We start from the raw sequence: 20,563 nt of genomic DNA, 5'->3' as shown, positions 1-20,563 counted from the left end.
ATTATGCAATTCTCTAGAGGAGGCATGGGAATGGTGGGAAGCAGAAGGAAGCTGGTGGACGAAAGCACCCAAGCAGAATCATGAAGGCCGCTCCCCCCCAACCCCCTTCACTCAACGAGATGCCAAACGCCACATAAGCCTTGGGGGAGTGGGTGATCCAATGATCATGCTAAGCCGGGAAGAATTATTGTGTCGAGTAGGTACTTTACAATTGTGCTGAGAAGGATGAGATGGCTGATACATGGAGAGCCTAGATCCATAAGAACTGAGGGTTAGGATCCGTACATCAGCATGAACTGAGACTTTCAGACACACTCCTGGGGAGATAGTAGATACAAACATGAGAGGTCTTATATTATTGGAAAATGTGCAGGGGTTGGGGACTCGGGGGTGGGGACAGTGTGCACTCCAATAGTCTTATTACTCGCTGTCCTACTTGCTTGCACGCAGTGCATCAGAGGCACTCAATGCAAGTAGGACTGAGTCCACAACCCCCTCACCCTCATGGCACGGGTACAGGAGCCAACTCTTCCCTCTGGGGGAGAACAGACCTCTGTTGCTTGCCGCGGTTGCAGGTTTTGAATTGTAGGTACCCAGAAGTTAATGGGTACACATCGTGTTGTTAGGAATGTTACAAAGTTGGGGAGGAGAGGGCAAAGGAGGGGGGTTGGCTCGGCGAAGAGTGTTTGGTTTAGGGGTTGGGGGTGGTTTGGTTCCAGCCTGGACAGAAAGCTTATATTGCGGACCATGCAATATAGATTGACACTGGGGGGAGTAAGCAAGACTCACTGTCGGAAACAATGGGGCTTCTGATGATTTTAACCTGGAACGAGACAGGGTTGGGGCATGCCATTAAGCGCTGTGAAATACTTGTGTTCCTAAAGAGGTGGGGAGTGCATATAGAGCTCATCCAGGAGATACATCTTAACAGAACGGAGCTAGAGAAGGTAAAGTCGAGTTGGGGTGGGGGGTGAGCTACATGGCACCACATACTCCTCTTATTCTAGGGGGATTATAATTTGGATAGCTAGTTAGTTTCCTTTCAGACCACCAAGATCATACGGGAACAAGAGGGGAGGACACTTATACTAGGAGTGCTGGATGGGAAAGAGATGTGCCTGGCTAATTCATATGCCCCCAACATTGACAATGAAACCTGCTTCCCAGAGGTGGCCCAGATGATAGGCCACAGATACAGAGAGCTGATATGGGGTGGGGACTTTAATTGCATACTCAACCCACACCTTAATAGGCAGGACCCTAAAGGGAGATGTAAAACATTAGATTCCAGAACCCTGATTCAAACTCTATCTGATCTCGACCTAGTGGACCTATGACGGGAACAGAGGGGAGATGAGAAAGATTACTCTTTGTATTCTAACCCACAAAATACATATTCGCTTCTCGATTATATTCTCGTGGGGAGGGATTGATTCCTCCAACTTAAGGATGTTGAATAATTGGGGAGATCGATATCAGATCATGCCCCATTGAAGGTTACAATGGTACATAGGAAGGCGCCTTGCATAATGCCCACCTGGAGGTTAAGGGCGGAATCGTTTAAAAAATGTGAAATACATGGGGGAGATCCAATAAACCATCGAGGAATACAACAACTTTATGATTTTGCTTTCCACAAGGGATGCCTCCCGAAATCCACGCGAGGGGGGGGGCCACGACAATCGTGGTATTAAAACCAGGGAAGGAGCCACGATGCTGCAAATGGTATCGTCCAATCTCCCTATTAAACAGACACCAAAATACTGAGCAAAGTGCTAGCGAACAGGCTACTAAAGCAGACCTCCCATCTGGTGCACTGGTACCAGTGGGACCAATGCGGCTTCGTATGGGGTAGGAACAGAACCATGAATCTTAGGTGACTCCAATACATCATGAAGTGGGTACATGATGTGAGGGGAGAAACGGGCGTGGTTTGTCTAGATGCAGTCAAGGTTTTTGACTCAGTGGAGGGGCACTGGCTTTTCCGTGTCCTTGAAAAGAATGGACTAGGGCCAAACGTGTTAAGAAGGATTCAAATATTATACCAGGACCCACTGGCAAGGATGAAGACTGATGGCAGTTGGGAAAAGGACCTTGCCAGGGTTGTCCCCTATCTTATTTGTATTTTATTTGAATTTTATAAAGCGCTTTACACAAAAGCGCTGTACATAGAATCAGGCGGTACATAAAATCAGAGAAAACATTTTAGCAACCATATTAACCAGAGTGAGGTAAGTAGGATTTAAGAGAGTCACGGAACAAAGAAAGTACTGTGATAGAGCGAAGGGAAAAGGGAAGAGCATTCCAATGCAGGGGGGCCAGTAAGAAAAAAGAGTGAAAACTTTATTGCGCACAAGTGGGATGAGGGGTGACCAGATGAAAATTGGGAACAGGAACGTAGTGTATGAGTAGGGGAATAGAATGAGACCAAACAAGAAAGGTAGTCGGGCACAAGACCACAGAGATTTAAAAACTAAATTAAATTTAAGACAAGACTGGTAGGGAAGCCTGCCAAGAGTGGAAAGTGATGAAGAAATAGAGTTGCGTGGAGCGAGAAGAAAAAGTAAGCGAATAGAGGCATTGAAAATAGACTTAAGAGGTGCCAGACGGGTAAGGGGAAGACCAAAGAGGGCAGAGGAACTGTAAAAGAGACATGAAATGATCAACGAAGAAAACAAAAGCTTAGTAGCATCAAAGGTTTGAAATAGCAGAGCATTCCGCTATTTGCTCTGGCACTAGAGCCGCTAGCTCTATATTCAGGACACAACTCTGCGATGCAGGAATAATGGTAGATAACCAACCACAAACCACATGTGATCTCAATGCACGCGGATGCTGCCCTTCTCTACATACAAAATCCGGGTAGCAGGTAGCCAATCTGCTTCTCCCCACTGGCTGTGGACACGGATGGTTGACATAAATATTAGCGCACCAGCAGCAATTCGAAATAAGCAAGACGTGACTAACAAGCGCTTCATCCCGCCACAGCGGGTGCTTGTTGATGAAGGTGAGTGTATGGGGGGCGCCTGCAGCAATGACCTGACTAGAGCTTTCAAAGCTAGGGATGTACCTGCCCTGGCTCTGTCTGCCATACTTGGCTGCACCTGTGCAAGCCTCAACATAGTAAAACATCCAGGACTTCTAGAGACGGCCCTGCCCTGGGAGGCATGAACCCTGGTCCTTCTATCACTTCTGGGGTCCCCTGTGCCTGTTTGGCTGAGTGGTGCTGTGCCGCCTGAGGAGTATGCTAGGCCCACAGAGCAGGGTGCCCTCATCCCTCGATCCGTTCCTCTAAAGCCGTGCATTGGGGTGGCTCTGAAGTGTGTTGCTGCTCCGGATGTTAGTACTCGGGCGTTTTTGGACTGTGGGTGGCTGCCCTAGCTGCTGATCATCGGTTGGCGGTGTCGCTCCTCAAGCTGGCTGGGCGCGTGTCTCCGACATTGTAATGCGGAGTAACAGGCGAGGTCTACATTGGCACCGAGGTTCCAAACATCAATCAAAATCGAAATCTAGGGACATCAAGGTTCTGCTCGCAACGCAAGATAATAAAAGCCCAAATCTGCACAGGCGGTGCAGGCCGAGATCCATCCCTCCCCACAGGAAATATTTCCAGATTACGCTGCGATAAAGAAATATGCTCTGCAGCGTCAAACAAGAAATTATGTTAGAGATCAAAGCCTTGAGTGATAAACTCTCCAAATCTATAGCGGAAATGAATGCTCACATGCTGGCTTTAGAATCTAGTGAATACCAAAGTGACCACAGTTTTGTGAGCAGGCCTACAACCAAGCAGAGCTCCCGAACCGGGTGGTAGGCCTTGAAGACCAGATTGAGCTAGTCTGGATCAAACGGGAAGTCCTGGAGAATAGATCACAGAGGAATAACGTTCCGCTACGTGACATTCCTCGACTGATTCAAGACCAGGAACTGGGCTCCTACGTTCAGGACATGTTTCACTCCCTCCTGGGGCATCCCTGACGAATCTGAAATCTTCCTGAACAGAACGCACTGGGTTTACTCCTCTTTCCAACAACTCCGGGCCCTCCTGTCCGATGTGGCTACTAGAGTGCACATCTTCCAACAAAAAGCGGCAATCATAGCCGCAGCGAGAAATCAAGAAACTATATTGTTTTTTGAGAAGCCTCTTTATCTCTTATTCAGGAGCTTTCGCCCGCACCCTGGCGAACAGGCACAAGCTCAACAATGTGACAGCTTGGCTTCGATCTCAGTGTACGGTACAGATGGGGGTCGCCATGCAAGCTCCTGTTCGAGTTCCACAACCAGCATTACTCCATAGCCTCGGAGGAGAAAGCGGCTGACCTGATGGGTATGTAAACTTGCACATGTTACTTCGATTTTTCAAGAGACTACTTCATGGGTTCCGGAATCTGTTGGTGCAATGCAATTCTGTGCTTGTGTCTGGTCGAAGGAGGGCTCGGGAGTCGCGGGTGCACAGGTAATTTTTTGGGCGCAGGATTTAGTTCTGGTTGGTTGCGGTTCCTGTATTACGGTTCCAGAGACTGGCCAGCTGACCCTTGTCACGAAAGGTAGAAGACGTCTGCGGAGCAGGAGATCTTAGCAGACCTCTGTGGAGTGAAGAAGACTGTTTGCATCCGGAGTCACCACGGTTAGGCGGCGACAGATGATCTTTGTTTGGCAAGCAAAAGAGCAGTTCATGCACTGCTTCCGTTGAGACTAGACCGCTAGAAATGCAGGTGTAAGCGTCTTGTAGCACATATTGAAGAGTCTCCAACTTTGCAAGGATGCTCTCTGAACGGTGACGGCTGCAGTGAGGTAGCCCAGGAGAAGGCTGGTCAATTCACAAGTTGGTCCAGGGAAACTTCCGAAAGGCTCAGCAGGCACAGATTCTCGAGCCGTGGTTGAGACTTGTTGTTCCCACTGGTCCAGTTGTCGAAGCACAGACTAGGATTTCTTGACATCAGTGCAGAGGAGCAGGGTTTCACTGGGATGTGGCTGGAGGCAATGCTGGCCAGCTGCAATGGTCATCCTAGGGTCTTCAGTGGGCTGCACCTCTTCGTAGAGGTCTTTGCTCCAATGATGATCTGTCAAATGGCTGCCGGAGTCCTTTGTACTGTAGTCGTCACAGGTCCACCAATGGTAAGGAACTGCACCATTCAAACTGCTTGGTGCTCTCCAGTCATGGAGAGCCACTGGCCACACAGTCTGTCCAGCAACAGACACTCATGGGCACAAATGTAAACTGGGACCAGAGAGTCCTAGCCCCCACATCCGGCCACACACACACAGAACTCCACTTTTCCCATGAAAACGGAAGCTTTTCCAGTAAAGGGCTTTCCATTTTGGCAATTCCAGACACCAGAGGGCAGGAATAGGGCCAACGCAACTGACAATATGGCCAAAGGCCAGGCAAAATCTCATAGCACAGCACTTTTAGAGTAAATGGTACTCTTGTGTTTACATGAAAAAGTGCATGAGTAAAAAGTTAAACTCCATTTTTTTATTATTAAGTATTATACAGTCAACAAATATTATCTTTTAATACTGTAGTACAACATTTAAAACTCAAGTCTTTAAATATCATAAATCACTAATGAATAAGACTTTATATATTATTACATCTCATCATAAAACCGTTGTTCCAAAAAACTTCAGGTTAAAATCTGTAAAATATTAAAAATCTTTAGCTAGGTTTTTGTGACAAAGATGATGCATGTCTCGTGGAGTCCAAACAGAAAAATTTGCCACAAAATCTCTGCACTGATGGTGACCTCAATGCCGGCTGCTTTCAATACTTTGATACGCACCACTGTTCAAGAAGAACACTCTGAAAACAAAGAGAAACTCCAGATACCCCTGGAACAAAATGGAGTAAAAGACTGAAATGAAACGAAGGCGTGTTCCCGTGTAAATAAAATTGAACAACTAATTGAAAGGCTGCCAGCAATTACTCAACTGGTAGCTATCACGAATAAATCATATAATTTAGTAAAACAATTATATATCACCTAACATACTACGCTTGTGCAGTATATATTGTTATTGACACAAAACAACAAAGACATAGTGATACAAACAAATGTATAATTGTTTACAAGCAAGGAGAAAGCTAATTTTGGAGCTTGTCTAAACTGTTTTTGATTACATCATTGCTTCTTAAAGAGAAATGACAAATATTTACAGAACTTGCAACATCTTGGTAATACACAAATACATATGACTTTGAAAAGAAGATAAACAGAGAAGCTGAATTTAACAGATCACGCTCAGTATGACAGCAGCCTAGGTCTCTCTACAAATCTTAATGTGCAGGGTAGGTTATGAAACAGACTATAGCTAACCGTCCGTAGCTCAATTAGGGCTAGTATCTTTGGCCTTTTTATGTGGCAAAATCACCTCAAAATGTAGATAGACTGGATAAATTTGAATTACAGAACAAATGACAGTGAAGTTTCGAACTTATTCAATTTAAACATGAAGCTGAAAAAATGTGCATAAGGCTGAACTAATGTACACATGAAGGTGAAAAAATGTACATAAGGCTGAAATAATGTACTACCCCTTCCGCTGTCCAGAGTGCGCGTGGGTAACCACGTCCACTGGTCTCGGGTGTAAGCACAACCCCCGTGCTAGGACAGTGGCAGTGGCAGAACTGGCGTTTCAGTGGTGTATTGACAAGTGTGAACCACCTTCATCAGGGATATTAATCCTTAGTTCAGCCCCTGTAGAACAACCAAACATGGGTTTGTCACTTAGTTATATCTTAAGTGACTAGCTGCAAGGCGTTTGCATGAAAGGTGATTAGAAAGCAGCATATGATATATAGGACTGGGTGTTTCCCCTTTATTTGGATCGGTGCCCCATCACCGCATCCTCTCTACTATTTTACCAAGTTGAAGTGCAAAACCAAATAATAAGCTTCTGGTGCATAGCAGTGCCGAATTTGTTGTGTGAAGGTACTATCAGAAAAACCTTTTAGTGCTCCCCTGTACATTATTGATGGAATACTTGTGAGGAAGAAAAAAGGAAATTGTCAAGGAGAAAATTGAAGTATGATCCACTTACAGGGATCTTTAATGCCTACCTAAAGCGTTGCTGTGAATGCCTAGTGAGCAGGCATTCTGCTGTCATTATGTTAATGAAAACAGACTCTTGCCACGAGTGAAAGGACGACTCCTCCCAAATGTGTAGGGCAGTCTGAAACAGAGGGGAAGGGCCAGTAAGAATACCAGCTTTTAGTATGCACTGATAGCATGTTTAAGCATCATTTATAACATAGTTTTAATGGGGAGACGCTTGAAAAAGTAAACGTACCTGCTGCAGGCAATGTGATTGCACGGAAATGTATGCCGGTCATTCAGGCACTAACGTGGACAGAGAGCCATATTACTGCAGGCTTGTGAGTTATCCACAGAGTCAACAATACAGGATGTCCGTGTTCCTGCGAAACAAAGGAAATGTTTTGACTCGTGGAAATAACATGGGCACATTTAGGTAAAATGAAAGCAGGCTCGCAATGACTTACTTTCAGTTATCCTGCCACCGTTAGCAAGCTGTTTATAACGTCCTGCGTGGAATACTGAACTGAGTGAGGTGCCTAGAATTCTGGGGGCGTGGCTACAGGTATAGGCATAGGTAAAATCATAATAATTGAAAGAGGACTGGCGCTGCATTAGCCAGATCAATTCAATGCCTGCAAAGACTGTGAAGTATTTTAAGGGAATGCCAAAGTCATCAAAGGAAAAAATCCTAAACAATCCTAAAAAAGTGGAGTGACACCCACCCACAATAATAACAATGCCTTAACATCTGCAAAATACAGACAAGAATAAAAAGTGCCAAGTAGAGGTAGAACTTGGGAATTAAGTATGTAATGGACCATTTTTACCATATTGGGAATGCTTCATTGAGCCCATGCTCAATAGTATCCAATAGAAAAATCCAGGGCGCCTCCTTGTTAGCCAGTGTTTGAAGTGGGTTGGCCGCATTCTTAACGACATCGATAATCCACCAACGTAGGTCTTCAGTGGTGTGACCATATTCCATAAAGTGGCTCACTAAGAAAAGAACCATGTGTATTCTTAGATGATCAAGAATATAAAACTAATTTTAGATATATGCCGACAAAATGCAGCCGTGATTTAATGGTTCTCACCATTTCTACAGCTCAAAGGTTAGGAGATGTGGTCCAGCAGGAATTAGACACAACAGAACAACTTTTCATTAATGGCACTTCTATTACAAACGCAAAGGACAACCTTGCAGAAATCAATAAATCATTCCAGGAATTGAAAGACACAACTTTGGCGAAAGAAACAAAGAAATTGGCCAAAGACGTACTAGACTTCAAAGTGGAGGTCATCTATCCATACCTCGACCCCAACTACTCAACTAATATTGCGAGTCAGAGGAATCAAACGAGCAATTCACAACGGCAACGTCAAGTCACATTTTCAGGTAGTAGCAGCCAACTACTCAGGATCAGAAGGGGATTTTCATTACCCCACTTTCTACAGCCCTTTTCGAGGCCCCCCGAAGCCTTTTATAGGCATAGGTCCACCTTGTGGCCCCGGCCCAGGATGGTTCCCCCCCCCCCCAGGACCAACCAATGGGGCGCACCCTGAGGCGACCACGTTACCGCAGGAGGAACAACAGATCAACATGGACTCGATAACCCTCCCTATCTTTAATCTCTCTCAAATTCCATTGTCTGAGACAGAAATGCAAGTTCTGGCCAAAGGGTTGACGTTTATTCCTACTCACCCTACAGACTGGTTCAATGTACAGACAGAGGTTAGAAGATTTTTCAGGTGCTTGAGGCTTAAAATGTTCTTTTCAGACAAAGAATGCCCACCAGATGAGAGCGAAACAGGGCTCCATCCGCAATCAACATTAATTCCGGAACCTTCCAAATTCCGGAACCTTCCAAATTAATTCCAGAACGTAGAGCGACCAGACATACAAAAAGCATAAAATCACATTTTATAGTTCTTTACAAAAAAAACAGTTGAGGTGAGTATCAATTACTGGGGATACCATAGCAATTTCACTCATCAGAGTTCATGATTTGGGTATATCCGGTCCGATAGCACAGCGAGTACAGCGCTTGCTTTGACATCTGTTTAGAGCCTGCAGTTGCAGGTTCGAATCCCGGCAGGGCCAAACTCAGCCTTTCATCCTTCCGAGGTCGATAAATGAGCACCACACACCGTGGGTAATAATAAGCAGCACTCAGATACCTGAGGGTTTGTAGCGCTATATAAATGCTAAATTATTATTATCATTATTATTATTATTCTAATTATCAACATTTTCACTTTCCCATGTCATGCTTCAGTACCTTGAGCTTCTAAATGTTTTTTTTTCAGACTTAAAATTGAAATCTTCTCAGTGGACATTAACAGGCAACTGTAACCTATAGCCGGTTTAATTTGTAGATCTGTAGAGGCTTACTTTCTCATTTGTCACAGAAGAGCAGGCCTAGATACATGAAGCGTGTGCTCAGCCATTAAAACATGTGCTAACTAGACTGCTTGATGCTTTTTTTAAAATATATGCAAAGCATGGTTTTAAAAACCCAAGGCAAATGCTCATTGGAACCGTGGGTTACATGTTTTCATGAGCATTAAATATTTTCCACATTGTTTGAAATTTCCCACTTAGCTGGGTCCTTGGTTGGAGCATACTGTGCACAGCGATAATCCAACTGCATTTTCTTCAAAGAACAAATAATGGCACTTAAATTTGTGGACCTCTGAATTACTGACCATTATTGCAGATTGCGGTAAGCTCTAGGAGAAAAGGCACACTGTAAAAAGAACAGCAACCTTTGCTGCTTTTAATCTCACTATGTAAAAAGCACATCTTGGAAGAGTGGAAATGCACCTGTGCAAAACATCACATAAGGAGAGGCTGCTTTGGTCACAGATATTATCTTTTTCTTTTTGTATTCTGTTGCTAGGTACTTCCACGCTTTGACCAATAACCTTGCGCTAGTAAGGTACACAGATGTGTATGTGGCAGCTGCTGAAGTCCTTGGACTTGTTCTTCGATATGTGGCTGAAAAGGATAAAGTAAGTGTCCTGTGCTAGCGTACACACAGTTTGCTTTATAAAACTTGCATTTGATCTTTCTGAAAAAGAGATGTGCTGTAGTTGTTGGTGATGATCAGTAAAGTGTGGGAACATCACATGAAGTTAATTTGCAAAGTGCCTTCTTGGCTGAAAATGTCATTCTATTTATGTTGGTGAAGGGTGTTGGGTCTTTCTGGAAGTGAATGCTCCTCACCTGCATGTCGCCACAGACCCCCTCTACTCTTCCCCCAAAGTATCACCTTATTTTGGGGGCGTGTTTTCAGGATTGATAATGTTGCTTTTGTCACAGAATATCTGATTTTTGGGCAAAGGGCTTTCTGCATAATTAGATAGTCCCTTAGAAGCTGACCCGCAATACTGCTCCCCGACTTTCAGCATCTGAGTTTTCTCACCTGGGCCCAAAATTCCCACAACTTGGGCGGAATCTGCTTTGTTTTTTCAATGATGGGTTGGAGGGTTGACTATAAGTTATGAGTAACAGAGGTGCAAGATCTAAGTGAGAGCTTCACATGGAGTCTGCAGTAACACAGTTTGGGTCCTGAATCCAAATGACTGAATTCCAAAGTCCGTCTCTAGTCTCATTCCTACCCTTGATGACCAGGAGTTCAAAGTTCCTCCCCAAACTATAAGCAAAAAGATAACGTCCCAGATGTCTGGCCAGGACATTGTTCGGTCAGACTCAATCATAGGGAGTGCAGTGCCTCTGCATACTCCTTGAGTAAATGAAGTGTCACTTTGGCTGGGTTGGGTTTGGTGATGATGATGATGATGATGATGTCTTTACCCCTTCTGGGCAGGGGTAACAACCTTATGAAGGTTCTAGGCAAGTGTTATACCCTGATGCCAGTAGGGGGATACAGCTACAAGAAAACCAGTTGTTATCCCCCGTCCTCTATCTGGGTTGTTCTGGATAGATTCTATATACCCTCTACCTGGCTCTAAACTCCTACCTTCTACCAAGACTTCATAAGTGTATGACTACAGCTCCAAGCTACCTTTCTGTTTCCCAAGATTGTCTCTTCTTTGGCGCTTTCTTCAGTTTCTAGCAGGACAGCAGAAGGTATGACTGCCAGTCTCTGAGCTCTGGTCTACAAGCTATTCTAGCTTTGCCTTTATTACATTCCTAGCTTGTCCCCTGCTATGCCTTGATTAGCTTAGTCGTTCCCTTACTCTCCACTGGTTTAAGTGCCCACGCTGCTGTGCTTTCCCGCCTCCTCAACTGCAACTCCACACTTCTCCGGCATTGGATCTTTCATAGATTCACATGCTATGCATATTCCCATCATCAGGCTGGGATCCTCGGTAACATAGAGCTGCTTGTTTTAAATCTGAAAACTTCAGTCACTTTTGTGCTCTGCTGTAGTAATTTTGGGTCATACTGGCCCAATCCACCAGTAAAGGCTCCCTTAGCTCCACCCCTGATAGCCCTCTTCAGGTGTTTTACTGTACGTTTCATGTTGGGAGTCCTCATAAAAATCTTTCTTCGATATTCAACTTTTTTTCAGGTTACTCAGTGAAATTTTATGACACTTCAAGGATCCTGTGCTTGGGTGATGTCAGGGGTTTTTATTCTCCGATTGATCACTGTCCCGTGAGCGGATTCTTGTCTCCTACTTTTCTCCGGCGTTGAGTCCTACATCATGGCTGAATTCAAGCAGAAGAGTCTCTTCAAGGCCTGTGCCCGCTTCAGGCTGAAGAATGTCAACTGCCATTACTGCTTGCACCCGTCGACATCTCTGTCAACACACACCAAGTTGTCAACCGTGACATCGACTTTGACTACAATTCCGTCATCGGCCTCAAGATCCTCTTCCACGACTACGGCAAAAGATCACAACACTGTTGACGACAGCAAATTTGATCCCGTCGACGACCATTCATAGACAACCCACAGCTATGCTGTTGACGACCGTGTCAACAAGCTCAATTAAATCTGGCACTACCACACGGTCTTCCCAGCCATCCGCTTTGACTGCGCAGCCACAACCAGCTTGACCTCTTCCACTGGCTCCTCGGATCACCCCAGAGAAGGTACAGTCATCTACAGCTCCACCGCAAGATATCCCCCAACCCAGTGTGGCGCTAGAAGATCCAATTGCAGTCTTTTCAGATGAGGATGAGAAGGTGGTAGTGGAGGAGATCCCCTCCAGCCCTAAACAAGACATGCCTTCACCTAAAGGGGTTCCTGCTCAGACTCCTCCACCCAAGGCAGCTCCAAATATGTCTCCTCTACCTAAGACCATATCACCGGGTGTAACTCCCCCTCCAACCTTGGCACTGCCTAGGGACATCTCCATGGATATTGTGGACATATCAGGTGTCAGAACTACAGTGCAGGTTGTGCGACCCTACTACACCTCAACCTGGTGGAAGCGGCTACCCTGCTACAGCCCAACCTGGTGTAAGTGGCCTACCTGCTCCCCCCTTCATCCTACGAGGAAGCACTGCCCCCTGAACCAGCACAGCTCACTGACACAGACTCAGATGACGATGATGTACTCAGCGACCAAGCTTCCATACAGACTGATACGGGCACAGATTCATTTAATGACATCATTCCTGAAGACTGCGAACCAGATGAGGTTCCCCTTAGAGATTCTCCCCCAGATGAAACAGTCTCTTTCCATGCCTTGATGTCTAGGGCAACAAAGATGTTCGGCCTTGTCCCAGATGAACAAGACGCGGACAGTTTACTGTACCAGAGGCGGGAACATCATCAGTTGTGGCCATGCCCCTACTGGACGACATCTGGGAAGATGGCTTTCTAACAATGGCAAACCCTTTCTCTCCTCCTCCCAAGAAAGAGATTTGACAACAAATACAAGGTACCAGACTCGGCCACTACATGCCTTGGGTCGCAACCATTACCGAACTCTGTGATATCGGCAGCGACTCATAAACCTTCTGCCAACCCCTCTTCTTGTTTAGTACCCTGGACAAAGAAGGGAATAGTCTCAACTCATTTGGGAAGAGGGGGATTACTATAGCCGCTACCACCATCAAGGCGGCCAATGCCATGACTATTCTCTCTAGATATGACAGGGAGCTATGGTTGAAGATGGGCCCCATTCTAGAGTTCGCCCCAGATGACAAAAAGCAGGCGGCCTTCTCCCTTCTTAGGGAAGGCAAGGCAGCATCTGATCATGCAAGATCTGTTTCTGATTATTGCAGATACCAGATTCTGGCAACTGGGGAATGGGACAGTACTTCGCAGACAAGGTTGGCTCAAAGCTACCAACTTCAGGCCTGAGGTGCAGGCAAAGGTGGTTGACATGCCAGTCAATGGTAGTGATCTCTTCGGCAATACGGTGGATGAGACAGCAGAGCCATGCAGACGTGATTCTTCATAGCTCCTGAGAAGCCGTGGACATCTGCAGTTTAATCCTGTTTCCTCGCATGTCTGCATGCTCTTAAAGCATAGCCCTGGGCAGCGGAGCGCAGCAGCAGCAGTTTGCTGCAATCCTGAGGAAAATCGCACAGGGGAACCCTGTGAGCGGACCGTCGGCGGTGGAACGAAGGAGCAGGCGCCATTGTCAAACTCGGCCAGGTGGCGTTGTCGGAGCAATACTAGCCAAGAGTCACCCCAAGACCAGTCTGGGACCATACTGGCCGCCAAGGGTGGGGAGGCAACAAGAGCAATGGCACACACTCTTACACTCCGACACCTGTCTTGGGGTGGGCAGCGGTAAGCACACAAGACCCTGAAGGAGGACACAGAAAAGCAGAACCAGCGCAGCAATCAGTAAAGGGGTATCCTCCCCCCACTGTAACCACGGCCGGCCTGCCTTAAGGCACAACACGAAGAAGCAAGAGGAGGCGTTAAGACCACTCATGCGCCGCACAGGTCAGCCAGTCCGGAGGGACCACGCTTGGGCTATCACCATCAGGGCACCGGCAACCACACTGTGAAGTGAGCAGGGGGACCGACAGCGCAGCACCATGATTAAAGACAAGGCTAAGAAGACCGGACTCCAATGCAAGATGGACCAGTACACGGTGAGTGCTTCCCAGCCCCCCTCGACTCGCGCCAGCAAGATAGCATGTAGGGAAGGGGAGCCACAGACTTCCCAATCACGCTTCACAACAGAGCCATAGGAGAATCCTGATCCTCTGTTTTTTTTTCATTTGTTACACGCCCAGACCCTTGTGTATCACGGTGTGAAAATAGACGGCCTCTCAACAGAAGTGACCTTCCTCAGGCAGGACATGCAAAACATGGCCTCGAGGGTCGGGGAGGCAGAGCAGCGCATCTCGGACTCGGAGGACGCCATTCAGAAAAGCGAAAGACAATTGACGGTAGTCACCCAGAAACTCATGCAACTTGAAAATAGGGCAGAAGACCGTGAGGGCAGATCAGGGCAGAACAACATTTGTATACTTGGAGTGCCAAAAACAGAAGAGGGAGCCAGTATGGAGCTCTTCCTAGACAGTCACAACAGAGCTCTTCCAGTTGGCATGGAGACTTCTAATAGCAGAATTGTTCGGATCTATATTGGATCCAACAGATTCCGAGGGAAGTGAGACCTTGCCACGTATAGCAGACACTGAATGCGAAGAACAAATAGGCTCATAAAGGAGGATGGGATTGGGGAAGCAGTGGTCAACATTTTTAAAAAAAAGGAAAAACGAAATCGTGTTTAATGGAACTGTTGTAAATTGCACTGCGTGTTGGGTTTTGTATTGTTGTTTGTTGTGATTAAAATCAATAAAAAAAACAAAATAAAAAAAACAGAGCTCTTCACCCCGAGGAAACTTTCCAAATTCTTCTTGGTGGAAAGATCCAGATCCAGGGGACTCTCCAACACTATTCGACTCGCAGTCCACATAACAAACAGCACCCTTGGAATCTACGCCCAGGGCAGAGGACAACAGATGATCGGGCATCCCACAGACGCCAGGCTACATTCTTGCAGGATGTGCAGGGACAAACGACTACAGCGGCTAGAGGACCGAACCGGAGGCTCGCATGGACGGTTGCTGCGGGCACCCAGCAAATGGTTGACAGTTTTTTCGCACCCGTTTGGTGTGGTGTTAGGGTGACAGGTGCTTCAAGTTGGGGAGGAGTACGCGGAAGGACGGAGGGGATAGGTGGTCGACCGTTGTTGGCCGGGTTTCGGCAGTGGTTGGGTTCACAACATACACAGCGCATACGGCTACCCCGAGTAGTGGCTGACTTGAGGGGGGTATGGCCAGAGGGTCGGCAAGGATGGAAACGGGAAGAAGGGCACTACCTGGGTTGTAGCAGAGTTTCCCTGGGATGATGGCTCATGAAAGGAAAGTCACAGTGATAACCTGGAATGTAAATGGGCTATGTTCGGGGGTGCAGCGAAGGTTAGTCCTACAATTTCTCAATAGGCTGTCCCCTGACATTGTGTTCCTCACAGAGACCCATCTAGCAGGCACGGAATGTAAATTCTTTCTCAGATCTAACTACAAGGTTGCTTTTCACGCAGGCTTTGATAGGGACTCAAGGGGAACGCTCATACACTTGCATAAGAGGGTCCCTTTTTGGCTCACGGAGGTGAGGTTCGACCCCAGGCGGCGCTATGTCTTGGCAAAGGGGGAGCTATGGGGTGACACGCTGGGAATGGTAGCGGTATATGCACCCCACGCCCCCCCTGCTTTCCACTGATCTGCTAGCGGATCTACAGGGACTCACACTTCAAAGCCACGCGGATGCCTGGATACTAGGGGGGGACTTCAATAAGGTGATGGACCGGGGTTTGGACAGAACTTATGTGGGCACCAGGAACCCGGTGGCATGCACCGAATTGCTCTCATTTGCTGAAGCTCTGGGGTAGGTGGATTCATGGAGATGGCTGCACTCTACTGAAAGGGGCTATTCCTTTTTTCTGGGGTACTGGCATTAATGTCAAGGATTGACTCTTTTTTTTGTCCCAGTGAATGTGACCCATCGACTGCTATCCACCAAATACCTGGCCAGAGGGATATCAGACCATTCCCCCTTAGTCATGGACCTAAAGAATGGGAAGACAAAACCCAAAGGGAGCTTGCGCCTCAATACTTTAGGGGACCCTGAATTTGTGGATGGCCTATTGGCAAAAACGGAGGAATACTTTGAAATAAATACGGGGACGGTCGATAGCCCAGTCACGCTTTGGGAGGGGTACATGGCCATATTACGGGGGGAGGTTCTCTCAATGGTGGCGTCCAAGCGTGGGAAACATGTGCAGGAGGTGGAGGAGGGAGAGAGGATAGTGCAATAAGCGGAAGAGGAATTTCTCTCCTCTGGGGCACAAAGGACCAAGCGGTCGCTAGTCATGGTGCAAGAAACACTGCGCAAAGTGGCACTGGACAATGCCAATGAAGCGCACTCGGCCAGACAGAGCCAAATCTAAGACTGGGGACAAAGGTGGGAAAATGCTCACCTGGTTAGAAAGTAGATATGGAGGGTCTGGGCATGTGCACGCCTTACGGGATGCCCAAGGGGAGGTAATCACTGGGTATACCGAAATAGCAGAGGCCGTCGCGCAATATTATGAGGCGCTATACAGCGTGGGCACAGAGGACCGAGAAGCAGGGGACCAATTCCCCTCCCTCTTAGAAGTTCCAAGTAGTTCCCCACTGGAAGCTAATTTATTCGCAACGGGCATCTCCGTTAAGGTCACGTCCACATTATACTAGGTGCTTACGGCATTTGGGACCGCTGAGCTTACTAGCCTGCGAGAGAAATGGGAGCGGGACCTGGAAAAGCTAGAACTGGAAGAGTGGGTGGAGGCCCTGATGTTCCGGAGGGAGGTGGGAATGGTGGCACGGCTGCGGTTAATACCATTTTTAAAATTCTTCATAGAGTGTAGTATTCCCGCACAATGCTGACCAGATGGGGTAGGATGGACAGTGACGCATGCCTTACATGTGATAGGGAAGGAAGTACTTTCTATCACACACTCTGGGAGTGTGCACAAATCAGAATATTCTGGGCGAAATATACACAAAAACTGTCTACTGAGATGGGAGCTCATGTTCCCTTGGAGCAGAACAGGCATTTCTGGGAATATGGGCTGATACTGATTTCACGAAATATGGGAAAACTTTCCTGGCTGTAGCAGTGGGACTTGCTAAAAGACTGATAGCAGCGTCCTGGGGTTCAGCGGAGAGCCCAAGGTTAAGTCCGTTGACTGCGGAACTGGACCGATGCATGGGCTTGGAAAAGAGAGTATATAGTGCCTGGGGCTGTTGGGGGGGAAATATACGTAGATTTGGGGGAAGTGGGAAGGAGATGGCTAAATGGCTTGACTGCATGGACTGCCCAAACCTTGAATACTCCTGCTACCAATTTACTTTGTCAGTGCTGCTAGATGGCTGTGCACCCATGTCAATGTTAATATACTGTATGAAACTTATTGTATCACGCATAAATCGTACTTTGTGTCTTGTTTTTGCTCTGTTATGAAAACAATAAACAGATTGATTAAAAAAAAATAGGTGGACGAGACATTGCTCGCCATTAAGAAAGATACAGACACTGCACGCTCCCTGGGCACGTTGCAACGGAGGCGCCAGTCCTTTCATTCTGAAAAGCCTTGTTTCTTAAGAACTGCACAGGAATACTGACCTTTCTACCAGTCCCCATCATCTTACAAGTCTCCTTTCGCAGAGTGGTGTTCGAGTGGTCTGTGGTGGCTGTGCAGTACATTGACAGATTTGCTGATGGTCTCTGTACAGCTTCTATTAACTCAGCGGAGCCCGGCCTCTGGAGAATCCATAAATCATTATTTGTGGCACAGAGTGGTGTTCGAGTGGTCTGTGGTGCCTGTGCAATACACTGACAGATTTGCTGGCGGTCTGTCTACAGCTTCTATTACCTGGGAGGATCTCGGCCTCTGGAGGATCCACAAATCATGGTTAGTGGTGCGGAGCGCCACACAGAGTGGTGTTTGAGTGGTCTGTGGTGGTCCATGAGAGCTCCGGGGAGCTCACCAGCTTACCAGTGCAGGGTAAGTGAAGTTTGCCACGTCTGACTTCGCTACACTTAAAGTAGTCATTTAAATACTCCAAGGCTGCTCATAGATTGCGGAGGCTGCGTCCACTAGGTGCTGAAACGGGAGTGCTGAGGGCTCCTTTGTTTGTCTTTTCCTGTGCCCAGTGTTCTATTTGGTCTGCCCCCGGCCCTCTGGTTTGACGCTAAACTTATTTTGCCAGGTGGTCCTGTTTGGCAAGGCTGCCAATTTATCAATTCGAAACTTGCCCCCGTTACGGGATGAATGCGCTACGCAGCAAGGTGGCGTTTGATCCAATATCTTGTATGCTCATTTGGGGGTGGCTGTGGCTCAGGCTCTGGATATTCCAATAATATCTAGAAGCAAAGCCATTACCGCATGTTCAATTACTGTTAATACCTCCACTCTGATAAGTCTTCAAAGTAAGCAGCTGGTCGCAGTTGGGCCAGCTAATGTGATACAGCCGATCCTTGCCAAGCAGGTGGAAAGTTTGTGTCAGACTCACCTATGCTGGCTATGGAAACCATGATGAATGGAGTGACAAAGCACAGGATGCGCGTGGATAACCGGCAGGAGAGAGAAGTATTTGTTACAGTGTCTCCTCAGTATGTTCCTCCATCTTTTCTATCTCATTCTTACTCCCTATACGCATTGGATTCTTCCAGGTTGAATGGGCCTTCTATTTTCACCGATAAAACCATAAACAATGACTCTGAGCCCAAACTTTTCCCTTCAACAACCACAAAGACACCGATGGATGTAGCAACTTCAACGATTTTCTGTGCTTTGAATTTTACTTTAACGAACCTGGTTAAGTCTTTTGAAATTTTTCCAATACCAACATGGTGGTGATTGTAAATAAGTTAACTTTTTTGGAAGGTTTTATATTGGGATTGGTAAAAACCCACTTCCTTGCCACTGAGCAAGGATTTGTAACATTCTCTGATAAGTGTTGGAAATCCTGTTGGTAATGGTATGGAGTCCCTGCTGGTGTCTGAGCAGAGTCTAAGATAATCTTATGCTGATGATAAGCCAAATGATTCCTCTGAGCAAGAATGAGAGATGGCTAATCAGAGTAAATCTGAAAGGCCAGTGACGTCCTGTAACGTCAGTAATTCCTCAGGTCCCGTTTGGAAAGTGGGCCCGGACGTAGGTGAGGGGTCTAGAGTCAGGTGGGTTGCCCAAAGTAAAAAGTCACCACCAAAAACAAAAACCACCCAAATGATTACAATAATTAACTCAGCAGGTTACTTTGATTAAGAAATAAAAAATATGAAAAATCTCCCTAAAGTTAAAAACAAGTGTTCAAGAAAGTTCATACGCCGACTACATGGTTTAATACGAGTGGAAGTTAGTGAGAACGAAACCGGTGTTATGCAATCTGATGACCTTAGTAGTGTGGGAAATTTGCAGATGGGAGTGTTTATACATTCTGGGCAACATATAGCTGTTGAGATAAACCCCTCAAAGGAATCGACACTTAAAACAAAGGGGGGCAAGAAAAGATGTAAACCCATATCAGGTAAACAGGCTGTTACCCACTATTTGAAACCTGCAAACACTTGCAAGGAGTTGTCAAATGTGTCATTAAACTTGAGTATTCTAACTGTACATCCAGATGACCTTGATAACTTGGGAGAATGGGTTTCTTTTAATGATTTTGATCAGGACATGTATTGTCCTCGTATGCCTGAGAATGAAATAAGAATGCCGGAGTCACAGGATGTTGTAAGTATTGACTGCAGTCAGCCTAGGAATGGTTTATGATTGCCGCCTTTGCCGATGGTGTTTGTGGGCCGTTCACAGGGCAAGGACAGAAAAATCATTGCAAATGTTGGCTGGGGGAACTGTGGGGTCTTTTCAGCATCATCACAGAACGGACAGCTGTTGGTCCCTCCAACCATGGTCCCCTAGTAAGACGCTGCTGCTTTGCCCACACCAAGGACACATATTGAGACCTTTGTAACTTTGGATGATCTACGCAGCAAAATGGGTATGCCCGGGCGGGATGGCTTGAATAAACAACATCTAGTAAGACCATTGTCCAACGGTCAATGTCCCCATGACTGGCATGGAAGGTCCCACAAGGACACCAAGGTAGTAGATCCCTGATGCGACTCCTCCAAAAACACACTCTATATGGAACAGATCTTTGAGGAGCATGCGTGGTCCCCCCTTAACAGGCAGTATGTGCTGAATTTATTTAATGAAATAGCACGGTTGAGATTTTTGAGGACCTCAGACATAATGGAGGTTGAATTTGTTAAATCTGGTAGGCTTGATCTAATTCAACTTTATTTTTGCTCCCGTATTGTCCAAATGGCTGTTTTGGAAGAAGCCAATTACCTGCATTCATGTGGTTTTGATGTATTTGTACAATTGCCCTCCACGTCTTGCAAGGAGAGGGGACTGCCAAGGTTCAGACTTTCAATGTTATCAAGTCAAACGAAAGTGGTGGGGTAACTCCCCTAAAAATCTGTGTTTTCAATGATCATGTATATAGTTGCCAGATCACTTTCTGGGGTTATG

At 46.5% G+C, this 20,563-nt stretch overlaps 1 protein-coding gene across 1 annotated transcript in view; it reads left to right on the top strand.

Annotated features, from left to right (window-relative positions):
* PRKDC (protein kinase, DNA-activated, catalytic subunit) overlaps nt 1-20,563 on the top strand; it is a 3,362,625-nt gene that overhangs the window by 2,071,752 nt on the left and 1,270,310 nt on the right. The window contains exon 52 of the mRNA XM_069621025.1: nt 9,941-10,052. Within this exon, the coding sequence (XP_069477126.1) occupies nt 9,941-10,052 (112 nt within the window). The remainder of the gene's footprint in view (nt 1-9,940; nt 10,053-20,563) is intronic.

Source organism: Ambystoma mexicanum, chromosome 5q (genome assembly GCF_040938575.1).
Source record: "Ambystoma mexicanum isolate Mex_15411 chromosome 5q, UKY_AmexF1_1, whole genome shotgun sequence".
NCBI classification, from domain to species: Eukaryota; Metazoa; Chordata; class Amphibia; order Caudata; family Ambystomatidae; genus Ambystoma; species Ambystoma mexicanum.
The sequence above is the reverse complement of the archived record's forward strand: the minus strand, read 5'-3'. Positions and strand labels throughout refer to the sequence as shown.